The sequence below is a fragment of the Erinaceus europaeus genome, chromosome 9 (assembly GCF_950295315.1).
Source record: "Erinaceus europaeus chromosome 9, mEriEur2.1, whole genome shotgun sequence".
In the NCBI taxonomy this organism is placed as follows: domain Eukaryota; kingdom Metazoa; phylum Chordata; class Mammalia; order Eulipotyphla; family Erinaceidae; genus Erinaceus; species Erinaceus europaeus.
The window spans coordinates 126,257,360-126,271,018 of NC_080170.1; the positions used below are offsets into that span (position 1 = coordinate 126,257,360).

General features: G+C 60.4%; 1 protein-coding gene across 11 annotated transcripts in view; it reads right to left on the bottom strand.

Annotated features, from left to right (window-relative positions):
- DIP2A (disco interacting protein 2 homolog A) overlaps positions 1 to 13,659 on the bottom strand; it is a 129,416-nt gene that overhangs the window by 10,223 nt on the left and 105,534 nt on the right. For 8 of the 11 annotated variants that reach the window (XR_009551720.1, XM_060198837.1, XM_060198832.1 and 5 more), the window contains 9 exons: positions 12,234 to 12,357; positions 9,618 to 9,739; positions 9,433 to 9,544; positions 8,614 to 8,723; positions 7,499 to 7,629; positions 6,987 to 7,155; positions 6,497 to 6,667; positions 5,521 to 5,550; positions 5,046 to 5,107 (listed from right to left, as the gene is read on the bottom strand). Coding sequence is in view for 9 of the 11 variants with exons in the window: in XM_060198837.1 (XP_060054820.1) it covers positions 5,046 to 5,107; positions 5,521 to 5,550; positions 6,497 to 6,667; positions 6,987 to 7,155; positions 7,499 to 7,629; positions 8,614 to 8,723; positions 9,433 to 9,544; positions 9,618 to 9,739; positions 12,234 to 12,357 (1,031 nt within the window). In the remaining 2 variants the exon portion in view is untranslated. Of the gene's footprint in view, positions 1 to 5,045; positions 5,108 to 5,520; positions 5,551 to 6,496; positions 6,668 to 6,986; positions 7,156 to 7,498; positions 7,630 to 8,613; positions 8,724 to 9,432; positions 9,545 to 9,617; positions 9,740 to 12,233; positions 12,358 to 13,659 lie in introns of those variants that run through there. The other 3 variants (XM_060198836.1, XM_060198833.1, XR_009551721.1) reach the window with 2 other exon arrangements.

Genomic DNA, 13,659 nt, shown 5'->3' on the forward strand with positions numbered 1-13,659 from the left:
AGACAGAGATGGAGAGGGCGGCAGAGATAGGGAGACAGAGATGGAGGGGGCTCAGAGATAGGGAGACAGAGATGGAGGGGGCGGCAGAGATAGGGAGACAGAGATGGAGGGGGCGGCAGAGATAGGGAGACAGAGATGGAGGGGGCTCAGAGATAGGGAGACAGAGATGGAGAGGGCGGCAGAGATAGGGAGACAGAGATGGAGGGGGCGGCAGAGATAGGGAGACAGAGATGGAGGGGGCGGCAGAGATAGGGAGACAGAGATGGAGAGGGCGGCAGAGATAGGGAGACAGAGATGGAGGGGGTGGCAGAGATAGGGAGACAGAGATGGAGGGGGCTCAGAGATAGGGAGACAGAGATGGAGGGGGCGGCAGAGATAGGGAGACAGAGATGGAGGGGGCTCAGAGATAGGGAGACAGAGATGGAGGGGGCGGCAGAGATAGGGAGACAGAGATGGAGAGGGCGGCAGAGATAGGGAGACAGAGATGGAGGGGGCTCAGAGATAGGGAGACAGAGATGGAGGGGGCTCAGAGATAGGGAGACAGAGATGGAGGGGGCGGCAGAGATAGGGAGACAGAGATGGAGGGGGCGGCAGAGATAGGGAGACAGAGATGGAGAGGGCGGCAGAGATAGGGAGACAGAGATGGAGGGGGCGGCAGAGATAGGGAGACAGAGATGGAGGGGGCTCAGAGATAGGGAGACAGAGATGGAGGGGGCGGCAGAGATAGGGAGACAGAGATGGAGGGGGCTCAGAGATAGGGAGACAGAGATGGAGGGGGCGGCAGAGATAGGGAGACAGAGATGGAGGGGGCGGCAGAGATAGGGAGACAGAGATGGAGGGGGCTCAGAGATAGGGAGACAGAGATGGAGAGGGCGGCAGAGATAGGGAGACAGAGATGGAGGGGGCTCAGAGATAGGGAGACAGAGATGGAGGGGGCTCAGAGATAGGGAGACAGAGATGGAGAGGGCGGCAGAGATAGGGAGACAGAGATGGAGGGGGCGGCAGAGATAGGGAGACAGAGATGGAGGGGGCTCAGAGATAGGGAGACAGAGATGGAGAGGGCGGCAGAGATAGGGAGACAGAGATGGAGGGGGCGGCAGAGATAGGGAGACAGAGATGGAGGGGGCGGCAGAGATAGGGAGACAGAGATGGAGGGGGCTCAGAGATAGGGAGACAGAGATGGAGAGGGCGGCAGAGATAGGGAGACAGAGATGGAGGGGGCTCAGAGATAGGGAGACAGAGATGGAGAGGGCGGCAGAGATAGGGAGACAGAGATGGAGGGGGCGGCAGAGATAGGGAGACAGAGATGGAGGGGGCTCAGAGATAGGGAGACAGAGATGGAGGGGGCGGCAGAGATAGGGAGACAGAGATGGAGGGGGCTCAGAGATAGGGAGACAGAGATGGAGGGGGCGGCAGAGATAGGGAGACAGAGATGGAGGGGGCTCAGAGATAGGGAGACAGAGATGGAGGGGGCGGCAGAGATAGGGAGACAGAGATGGAGAGGGCGGCAGAGATAGGGAGACAGAGATGGAGGGGGCTCAGAGATAGGGAGACAGAGATGGAGGGGGCGGCAGAGATAGGGAGACAGAGATGGAGAGGGCGGCAGAGATAGGGAGACAGAGATGGAGGGGGCGGCAGAGATAGGGAGACAGAGATGGAGGGGGCGGCAGAGATAGGGAGACAGAGATGGAGAGGGCGGCAGAGATAGGGAGACAGAGATGGAGGGGGCGGCAGAGATAGGGAGACAGAGATGGAGGGGGCTCAGAGATAGGGAGACAGAGATGGAGGGGGCGGCAGAGATAGGGAGACAGAGATGGAGGGGGCTCAGAGATAGGGAGACAGAGATGGAGGGGGCGGCAGAGATAGGGAGACAGAGATGGAGGGGGCGGCAGAGATAGGGAGACAGAGATGGAGGGGGCGGCAGAGATAGGGAGACGGAGATGGAGGGGGCGGCAGAGATAGGGAGACAGAGATGGAGAGGGCGGCAGAGATAGGGAGACAGAGATGGAGGGGGCTCAGAGATAGGGAGACAGAGATGGAGGGGGCGGCAGAGATAGGGAGACAGAGATGGAGAGGGCGGCAGAGATAGGGAGACAGAGATGGAGGGGGCTCAGAGATAGGGAGACAGAGATGGAGGGGGCTCAGAGATAGGGAGACAGAGATGGAGGGGGCGGCAGAGATAGGGAGACAGAGATGGAGGGGGCTCAGAGATAGGGAGACAGAGATGGAGGGGGCGGCAGAGATAGGGAGACAGAGATGGAGGGGGCGGCAGAGATAGGGAGACAGAGATGGAGGGGGCTCAGAGATAGGGAGACAGAGATGGAGAGGGCGGCAGAGATAGGGAGACAGAGATGGAGGGGGCTCAGAGATAGGGAGACAGAGATGGAGGGGGCGGCAGAGATAGGGAGACAGAGATGGAGGGGGCGGCAGAGATAGGGAGACAGAGATGGAGGGGGCTCAGAGATAGGGAGACAGAGATGGAGAGGGCGGCAGAGATAGGGAGACAGAGATGGAGGGGGCGGCAGAGATAGGGAGACAGAGATGGAGGGGGCGGCAGAGATAGGGAGACAGAGATGGAGAGGGCGGCAGAGATAGGGAGACAGAGATGGAGGGGGCGGCAGAGATAGGGAGACAGAGATGGAGGGGGCTCAGAGATAGGGAGACAGAGATGGAGGGGGCGGCAGAGATAGGGAGACAGAGATGGAGGGGGCTCAGAGATAGGGAGACAGAGATGGAGGGGGCGGCAGAGATAGGGAGACAGAGATGGAGAGGGCGGCAGAGATAGGGAGACAGAGATGGAGGGGGCGGCAGAGATAGGGAGACAGAGATGGAGGGGGCGGCAGAGATAGGGAGACAGAGATGGAGAGGGCGGCAGAGATAGGGAGACAGAGATGGAGGGGGCGGCAGAGATAGGGAGACAGAGATGGAGGGGGCGGCAGAGATAGGGAGACAGAGATGGAGGGGGCGGCAGAGATAGGGAGACAGAGATGGAGGGGGCGGCAGAGATAGGGAGACAGAGATGGAGGGGGCGGCAGAGATAGGGAGACGGAGATGGAGGGGGCGGCAGAGATAGGGAGACGGAGATGGAGAGGGCGGCAGAGATAGGGAGACAGAGATGGAGGGGGCGGCAGAGATAGGGAGACAGAGATGGAGGGGGCGGCAGAGATAGGGAGACAGAGATGGAGAGGGCGGCAGAGATAGGGAGACAGAGATGGAGAGGGCGGCAGAGATAGGGAGACAGAGATGGAGGGGGCGGCAGAGATAGGGAGACAGAGATGGAGGGGGCTCAGAGATAGGGAGACAGAGATGGAGAGGGCGGCAGAGATAGGGAGACAGAGATGGAGAGGGCGGCAGAGATAGGGAGACAGAGATGGAGGGGGCGGCAGAGATAGGGAGACGGAGATGGAGGGGGCGGCAGAGATAGGGAGACAGAGATGGAGAGGGCGGCAGAGATAGGGAGACAGAGATGGAGGGGGCTCAGAGATAGGGAGACAGAGATGGAGGGGGCTCAGAGATAGGGAGACAGAGATGTAGGGGGCTCAGAGATAGGGAGACAGAGATGGAGGGGGCGGCAGAGATAGGGAGACAGAGATGGAGAGGGCGGCAGAGATAGGGAGACAGAGATGGAGGGGGCGGCAGAGATAGGGAGACAGAGATGGAGAGGGCGGCAGAGATAGGGAGACAGAGATGGAGGGGGCGGCAGAGATAGGGAGACAGAGATGGAGGGGGCTCAGAGATAGGGAGACAGAGATGGAGGGGGCTCAGAGATAGGGAGACAGAGATGGAGGGGGCGGCAGAGATAGGGAGACAGAGATGGAGAGGGCGGCAGAGATAGGGAGACAGAGATGGAGGGGGCTCAGAGATAGGGAGACAGAGATGGAGGGGGCTCAGAGATAGGGAGACAGAGATGGAGGGGGCTCAGAGATAGGGAGACAGAGATGGAGGGGGCGGCAGAGATAGGGAGACAGAGATGGAGGGGGCGGCAGAGATAGGGAGACAGAGATGGAGGGGGCTCAGAGATAGGGAGACAGAGATGGAGGGGGCGGCAGAGATAGGGAGACAGAGATGGAGGGGGCTCAGAGATAGGGAGACAGAGATGGAGGGGGCGGCAGAGATAGGGAGACAGAGATGGAGGGGGTGGCAGAGATAGGGAGACAGAGATGGAGGGGGTGGCAGAGATAGGGAGACAGAGATGGAGGGGGCTCAGAGATAGGGAGACAGAGATGGAGGGGGCGGCAGAGATAGGGAGACAGAGATGGAGGGGGTGGCAGAGTAGGGAGACAGAGATGGAGGGGGCTCAGAGACAGAGATGGAGGGGGCGGCAGAGATAGGGAGACACAGCCCTGCTTCCCCACTCCTGGATCCCCCTGCAGGTGGCTTGGACCTGGGTTTGTGCTCGGCCTGGCTGTGAGCCTGAGCCTGAGCCTGAGCCTGAGCCTGAGCCTTGTCCAGCACCGCAGGGCCTGGTGCTCGCAGACCCTCTTGCACCCGCGGGCCCCACTCCACAAGCCCCTCTCCCCCTTCTGCCTTCCATGCCCTGCGGTCCTCACTGGATCCCAAACCCACAGCCCTGCTCCTTTTCAGTCTCACTGGGCTGTCTGTTTGCACACTACTCACCCAGCTTCCCATCCGTCTTCCATCCAATACCCACTCAGCTTCCCAACTGTCATCCATCCATCCATCCATCCATCATCCATCTATCCATCATCCATCCATCATCCGTCCTCCATCATCCATCATCTATCCACCATCTATCACCCACCCATCATTCATCCATCCATCAACCATCATCCATCCATCATTCATTCATCCATCCATCCATCCTCCATCTATCCATCATCCATCCATCCATCCATCCATCCATCCATCCATCCATCCATCCTCCATCCTCATCCTTCCCCGTCCCATCTACACACCAGTCAGCCTCCCACCCAGCATTCCTCCAACCTCTACCCACCACCCATCTGCTGTTACCCACCCCACCCCACCCTTCCAAGTGCCAACCAGTGCAGAGAGGCCCAGTGGGGGCAGACCCTCAGGCTCACCTGTCGTGCCGCAGTGCCCTCATGTCCACGTAGACGGTGGTGGGGTCTGGGCCGGCCGTGCCCTGCGGGGAGAGCAATGCAGCGTCTGCGTGGCCACCCAGCCAGGACACGGGGGGCCGCCACACTGCCTGTATCGGCAAGGCAAGGCGCCCCGTAACACACAAGGGACAGCGGGCCATCCCGACCCCACCCCGGGGCGGGCTGAGCACTGGTCTGGCCCGGCCTCCTCCAGCCGACTGACGAGCCGTCTCAGAAGGGACGTTGAGGCAGCTGGGCCGCGCCCCACCATGCCGTGGCAGTGTGGCCTGCCGACTGCCCCGGGATCACTGCCCTTCCTGCTGAGGCAGGCCGCATGTGCGTGCGGAATCCCACTAAAAACCGTTCTGCTCTTGAATCGGGCCACAAAGGGCACTTTGTTATGTGTCTGTGAGCAGTCGGAGCAAAGGGCACACATCTGGGAGCCTCGAGGTCCTACCTGCTCAGCCAGCTTTCCCAGCCTGTTGGGCTGACAGGGCCGAAGGGGCCCGCAAGACAGGAGGAGACAGCACAGGAACAAACAGAAAGCAACGGCCACATGAGAGACACAGAAGAGAGGTGGCATGTCACCAACATCCCAGGGAGAATCTGGAGAATCTGGCAGCCCGAGTGCCGTGCCGTGCAGAGCAACACCTGGTCTTGGGGTGCCGGATGGGCCTTAGGATGCCGGCTGCCTGCGGGGAGCCTCCCCCCGGCAGCTGCTGATGGGGAGAACCCCAGCCCCTCCCATCCCTCAGCTGCATGGAGACGGCTGCTTCCAGAACTCAGGCCGGCGGGCTGTCTACACGGCAGGCTGCAGGCGCTGAGCCCTCCCTCCCTCCATGTCCTGTGGTGGGCAGCGGAGAGGAGCACTGTCAGCAGAGCTGCCCAGGCATTTCTACAACTCCAACCCCTCTTAAGAGGTAGAATGCTGGGGGTCAGGTGGTAGCACAGCGGGTTAAGCGCAGGTGGCGCAAAGCACAAGGACCAGCATAAGGATCCCGGTTCAAGCCCCCGGCTCCCCACCTGCAGGGGAGTCACTTCACAGGCGGTGAAGCAGGTCTGCAGGTGTCTGTCTTTCTCTCCCCCTCTCTGTCTTCCCCTCCTCTCTCCATTTCTCTCTGTCTTCCCCTCCTCTCTCCATTTCTCTCTGTCTTATCCAACAACGAACAACATCAACAATGGCAATAATAATAACCATAACGAGGCTACAACAAGGGCAACAAAAGGGGGAAAAATGACCTCCAGGAGCGGTGGATTCATGGTGCAGGCACCGAGCCCAGCAATAACCCTGGAGGATTCTATAAGCCAAGTTGCTATCTGGGAGTGAGACAACAAAGGCTCAGAGGACAGTAATAGACAGGACACACAGGAGCTGGCCTGGGGGAGGGAGGCCCAGGGCTGAGGGTGCTGGGCCTTAAAGTCAGTACACTCACCTGGAGGCAGATGGCCACGTTGACTCGGCACCCAAAGGTGGTGCTGACGGAACGGGCAGGCAACCCCAGGTCCCTGAAGAGCTTGCAGAAGGACTGTGTCAGGGCGAGGCGGGGCCGCTCCTCGGCCACCACCATGCAGGTGCGCACACAGGACAGACTCACCCCCTTCATCTGCAGGCGGGACAGGAGCCCCACCTCAGGAGGGTTGGGGTGCTGTGTGTCCCCTGGAGCCCCCACATGCAGAGTAGTGAGGCGGGCACAGTGCCCGCAGGACACTCACCCAGAGGACAGCGGTCTGGGTGCCCAGGCCCTTGGTGCCATGTGTCCCCTGGAGCCCCCACATGCAGAGTGGTGAGGCGAGCACAGTGCCCGGCCGGACACTCACCCTGAGGACAGCGGTCTGCGTGCCCAGGCCCTTGGTGCCATGTGTCCCGTGGAGCCCCCACATGCAGGGTGGTGAGGCAGGCACAGTGCCCGGCCGGACACTCACCCTGAGGACAGCGGTCTGTGTGCCCAGGCCCTTGGTGCACATCTCCATCACGGAGTAGGAGCAGAAGGTGACACGGGCCTTGTACTGGCTCACGGCGGACAGCCACAGGGACACGTTGCTCTCCAGCTCCAGCGGAGGCACCAGCACAGACTGGTGTCCCGAGTAGACGCTGTGGAGGCCAGGCAGGGTCAGAGTGGGCAGGGGTTCCTCCCCGAGACTCCTCTGTCATGTGGGAAGTCATGGGGCCACACAGTGGACACATCCAGAGGGCTTGCTGCCGCACCTGGAGCCTGCCCATCCTGACAGACACGAGCCTCTTGGATGATTGCAGACAGGCTCGCTCTCCTCCCTCCATCTCAGAGCAGGCCCAGCCACCCAGCTCCCAACATGCTGACGTGCCATGGCTGAGATCACCTCTTAAGACACCAGGGCTTGGAGGACCAGAAGGACGGGCCAGGGGGCACCCGTGCTCACAGTGCCCACCCCCAGAAGCCACTGCACCCCACACTCACCTGCACAGGCACCACAGGGCGAAACCCAGCCCGCAGTAGGGGTCCAGGCAGATGGCGATCTGCCGGGAGGGGTAGAGCTCACACTGCAGCTTGATGGAGCGACACAAGGCACTGGTGGCTGCGTGTGACATCTGGGGAGGTGGGGGGATTCCACTCAGTGGAGGGTGTGGGGAGTCAGCAACAGCCCCCGACAAGAGCTGATACTGCCCTCGGGAAATGGCACCCTCAGAGTCGTCCAAGCATGTCAGGGTCATCCAGTGGGACTCAGATGGACCGAGCCCGAGGACCCAGGTTCAAGACCTCAGACCACAGGAGTGCTCGAGTGGCATCTCTCCTGTCTCCCCATCTCTCACTCCGAGAAAAGTCTGCCAAGAGTGGTGGTGGAACTGTGCATGAAAACCCTGGTGGTGGGAGTCGGGCGGTAGCGCAGTGGGTTAAGCGCATGTGGCGCAAAGCGCAGGGACCGGCGTAAGGATCCCGGTTCGAGCCCTGGCTTTCCACCTGCAGGGGAGTCGCTTCACAGGCGGTGAAGCAGGTCTGCAGGTGTCTGTCTTTCTCTCTCCTTCTCTGTGTTCCTCTCCTCTCTCCATTTCTCTGTCCTATCCAACAATGACGACATCAGTAACAACAATAAAACAACAAGGGCAACAAAAGGGAAAATAAATAAATAAGTAAATAAATGAATTATATATATAGATAAAAAAAAAAGAAAGAAAACCCTTTTGGTAAAAAAGTTAGAGCCATAAGTCAAAGTCTGATGTCGGGCCGCCAACAGCTGTGGGTGGAGCCTGGCCACCACCACGTGGAAGGACGCTGGTGCTCTGGCCTCTCTCCCTCTCACCCCTACTCCCTGTCTGTCTTTGTGACTCTGGTGCTCTGGTCTCTTTCTCCCCACCTTCCTGCCTCCCTGTGTGTCTCTCTCCCCCGCTTCCCATCTGTCTCTCCCCAACGCCCCCTGCCTCCCCCGTCTGTCTCTGTGCCCACAAACACCAGGACACGGTCACTCTCTGGGAATGCTAGAAGGGAGCAAGCCTGAGGAGGCTGAGGGCCAGGCCAGTACACGGTGTCCCCACGCAACTGGCCAGCAGCTCACAGCTGCCAGTACCTCCCCTCACCTTCACACCAGCCAGGATGCCTGTGGTGGACACGCTGAAGTCCAGGTAGGCCAACACGTCTGGGGTGGAGGGCCTGAAGATGCTTGCCACCTTCCTCCTGGGCATGTCATCTATGAAAGGGGCACCCGCAGGATCCCATCACCACAGTTCCGGGGAAGGAACTCTTGGGGACACTAAGTCAGGCCAGGACAGCAGAACATAAGCAGCTGTGAGTCAGGACAGGGCTGTCATCCCTGGGGAACACCCTCAGAGTGGGCCCACTTGACTGTGGAGCCAGAGGTGCTGGGGACAGCAGGCAGGGGTTGGGGGGGAGAGGCCCGTGCCATGGGAAGTCTCCCCGGGCACAGAGCAGGGGTGGGTAAGCTCTCTAACCACAGCCCCCTGGACACTTCAGGCTTCACCCTTCTCCAATGACCTGTGGGGGGACAGAGATGCTGACCACACAGAGCTAGACATGGGCAGGCACAGGGGCTCTCCAGCCCATGGGTGGGCACAGCAGGGTCTCAGGACCTCCTAAGGTGGAGCAAGAGTGAGGACAGATGCCTGTGGTCCCTGGGACTACACTCGAGAGTCTGGGCCCTGGGGAAGTATGTAAATAGACCGCAGCTTTGAGTGGGATCAAACTAATCTCGTACAGACATACTGGTGTTTAAGCCGGGGGGAGCTGGCATACTATCCAACAGGGAAGGAGGGGGCCTCCCTGGAAGAGGCACAGACTTGCGGCCCCTAAAGCGTTCACCCAAGATGGGGCAAGCAGTCAGCCATGTTTTGGCATGAGGGTGGGAAGGAGCATACCGGGGCCCCAGACAGGACACCCACCTGTGTCGAGGATGGTGGGCCAGGTCCTGATGTCCACAGCGGCGGCCGCCTCCTTGGACCTGAGCAGCCGCATGATGGTCTGTGTAGTGAGGACGCACGAGGACTTGCTGACCTGCAGACAGGATGAATGCCGAGATGGGGTTGGCGGCTGTGTGACCCGGGCAAGGCCCAGCTCCACCACCTACCTCCACGATCATCTTCACAGTGGGGAGTGTGGTGGCGAGGTTCTGGGGGTGCGGGGGGCGCACAGTGACGGGCACGCAGCCACAGTACAAGCAGCCGTAGAAGGCGGCGATGAGGTCCACCCCTGTGGGTAGCCACGGTCAAAGGGTCAGTGTGGGGGCCAAAACCTGGGGGACCAGGGGCCAGGGGGAAGAGAAGGGGAGGGGCACCGCCCACACTGAGCTCAGAGCTGATACAAGTGGGGGCAGGGAGCCGCCTCCCTAGGAGTCTCCCAGGATGGAGGGGGCACATGAGAGCCTGGGCCAGGACAGCCAGCCCTGTGGGGTCCTGGGGCGCGTGGCACAGACCCTGTCCCGTCCCCAGGATGGAGGGGCACATGAGAGCCTGGGCCAGGACAGCCAGCTCTGTGGGGGTCCTGGGGCGCGTGGCACAGACCCTGTCCCGTCCCCAGGATGGACACGCCCAGCTGGCTCTTACAAAGACTCCTGCTTCACTTTTCTTTTTTCTTTTTGCCTCCAGGGGTTATTTCTGGGCTTGGTGCCTGTACTGCAAATCCACTGCTCCTGGAGGCCATCTTTTTCCTATTCTGTTGCCCTTGTTATTGTTGCCATTATTGTTATTGCTGTTGTTGTTGGATAGGACAGAGAGAAATGGAGAGAGGAGGGGAAGACACAGGGCGGAGAGAAAGACAGACACCTGCAGACCTGCTTCACCGCCTGTGAAGCGACTCCCCTGCAGGTGGGGATCCGGGGCTCGAACCAGCATCCTTGTATGGGTCCTTGTGCTTCGTGCCATGTGTGCTTAACCCACTGCGCTACTGCCCGCCCCCTCTTGCTTCACTTTTCCACACAAAACCCTATGAGTGGAAATCAGGCTTATGTCACAACCCCCCATCTCCCACCTGCACCCCCACCCTGGGGGGCTCCAGGTGCCTGACCCCCACAGGCCCAGCTTCCAGACTCAGGTGTGGACCCGGGGTGGGAGATCACAACGGCTCCAGGCCCAGTCCCCCATGGTGACAAGGACAGGTGTGCTCCATGAGTCCCCCACAGGGCCAGGCCACTCCCAGCACTGCTACCACAGAGCCTGCCCTAGGCTCCGGCCCTCTGGGCAGCCAGGAGGCTGAGGCCAGCAGAAGTGGTGACAGTGTCGGGGCAGTTAGGGGAAGGGCTCCGGGCTGCCTGGGCTCCCAAGCTCTTGTTCCTGTGTGTCTGTTCTCATGTCCCCAGGTGAGCCTGTGGGCAGAACTCACCCCATCAGGCCCCGAGTCCTGAGGTGCCAACACAACAGGTTTCGGACAGAGTCAGAGGGGAACTGAGGGAGAGATGAAGAGGAGGCACCTGGAGCAGCCCTGCTACACAGCCTGTGAAGCCCCCTCCCCGCAGACGGGAATGAGGCCTTGAGCCCAGGTCTTGGGCTCTCCTAAGAAGTGACCACACGGCCCCGGCACGGCTGAGCTCAGTCACCCTGCACTTCCTCTTCTATTGAGATTATTCACAGGCGACCTGGATGCTCAGAAGTGCAGCTGCCAGCCCTGCCCCGCACCCGGGGTCCACATGGGCGGTCCTCCCACCTCTCCCTCTTCTGCCCTGTGCTGGCTGGCATGCAGGCTGCCCCACCGTCCACTGCCTACTCACTGACTGAGGTCTCAGGGAGCTGCAGTTCAGCCTGGCCCTGAGAAGCCTAGATCCAGGGGTTGGGCCAGGTCTGGAGTGTCTGTCCAGGGGCCTCGCTGCCCACAGGGACACGTGGGCAGGTAGTCACCCATGCTGCACGAGCCACGGCTGCCCCCGCCATGTGAGGGGTCTCCATGCCCACTCAGACACAGCCAAGAGAAGGCATTCAATGAGGCAGGTGCAGTGGAGGGCTGGGCAAAGACAGTGTTCACTGTCTAGCAGACTGTTCTCGCACTGAGCACCAGAGCTGGTCAGGCATCCAAGTCAGGAGCAGACCAGGCCCAGCATCCTCTCTGCCACTCTGAGACAGTGATGCAGCTGCTGGGTCCCTCCCTACGAGGCAGGGTGTGTGTGTGAAAGGACTGGGGCAGGTGCAGCAGCACAAGGTCTATCTGGGGACACACAAGGCCCACACGGTCCCCGACACTCACCCGGGGACACACAAGGCCCACACGGTCCCCGACACTCACCTGGGGCACACACAAGGCCCACACGGTCCCCGACACTCACCTGGGGGACACACAAGGCCCACACGGTCCCCGACACTCACCTGGGGACACACAAGGCCCACACGGTCCCCGACACTCACCTGGGGACACACAAGGCCCACACGGTCCCCGACACTCACCTGGGGACACACAAGGCCCACACGGTCCCCGACACTCACCTGGGGACACACAAGACCCACACGGTCCCCGACACTCACCTGGGGACACACAAGGCCCACACGGTCCCCGACACTCACCTGGGGGACACACAAGGCTCACACGGTCCCCGACACTCACCTGGGGGACACACAAGGCCCACACGGTCCCCGACACTCACCTGGGGCACACACAAGGCCCACACGGTCCCCGACACTCACCTGGGGACACAAGGCCCACACAGTCCCTGACACTCACCTGGGGGACACACAAGGCTCACATGGTCCCTGACACTCACCTGGGGGGTACACAAGGGCCACGTGGTCCCCGACACTCAGCCTCGCCTTCTCCGTCAGCGCAGCAGCCACCCTCTCAGCCCTCTTGTGCAGCTGGATGCAGGTTGCTGTGCTCGTGACGGTGCCCTAGGGACATGTGGAGACATGTGGGGTCATGTGGGGCTACAGGGGGCAGCCCGGTTTCCACATGCTGGGTGCTGAGTACACCCTCCTGAGGGCTGGCTGTATGCTGGATGGTTGTGTGCTGGCCGAGTGCTCCCCCTGAGGTGCTGGGTGCTGAGTACCTCCTCCTGGGGGCTGGCTGTATGCTGGATGGTTGTGTGCTGGCCGAGTGCTCCCCCTGAGGTGCTGGGTGCTGAGTACCTCCTCCTGGGGGCTGGCTGTATGCTGGATGGTTGTGTGCTGGCCGAGTGCTCCCCCTGAGGTGCTGGGTGCTGAGTACCTCCTCCTGGGGGCTGGCTGTATGCTGGATGGTTGTGTGCTGGCTGAGTGCTCCCTGAGGTGCTGGGTGCTGAGTTCTCCCTTCTGGGTACTATGTGTGATTACATCCTCCTAGGTGCTGAGCATACCCTCCTGGGTGCTGGGTGCTGAGTGCTCCCTCGAAATCACCGCACGCTTGCTTGCTATGTACATGCCCAGCCCACTCTCTCAACACAGTATGCCTGCAGAGGCTCAGTCAGCATGGGCCGCCCTACTCTGAAGTCCTGGGAACAGCACAGAGATGCTCTACCCTTTCTGGCTAGTCTGACCACAGAGGACAAGGCACCTGCCCACTCTGAGCCAGCATCCACACAGACACAGAAAAGAAAGAAACCCCTCTGGCCTCTTTGGTAAAACATTCACAATGAAACAACACAACAGACACTACAGTAAGTACCTAGGATCACGCCCTGCACTACCATAAGCCAGAGCTGAGCACTGCGCTGGCCCCCAAAAAACAGCCAGGTAGTTAATGCCTAATCCTACTTTTCTGCACTGTTTCAATTCTTCACTGTCTTAGTTAATAATCGTCACAATGTCTGTTTTTTTTCTTAGCAACTTCCATAGCAGCAGAGTAGCATTCTGGTTGGCCACAGGTGGCTGGATTAGCATCTAGAACACAGCGCCTGGCCCTCTGGCCTTGTAGTTTTGAAAGAAGCTGGTGTCACCACTCCGTGCCTCCCTGCCCACAGATGGCACAAGGTGACAACTTCCCCTTTACACTAATGCTCCCCCGACTTCAGTTCACACCACAGGTTACCGGAGCCCACCAAGTGCACCTTGGAATCTGCCCAGAGTGATCTGCAAGACACAGTCACAATGAGCACTGGGTACGGTTGTGGACAGAGGCAGAACAAATGCCTAACTTTACAAAGTAAGTGTTCCCATGCATACTGGCTATGGCTGTGCAAATGAGAGGCCACAGCACACTTCCACCGTGACCACGAT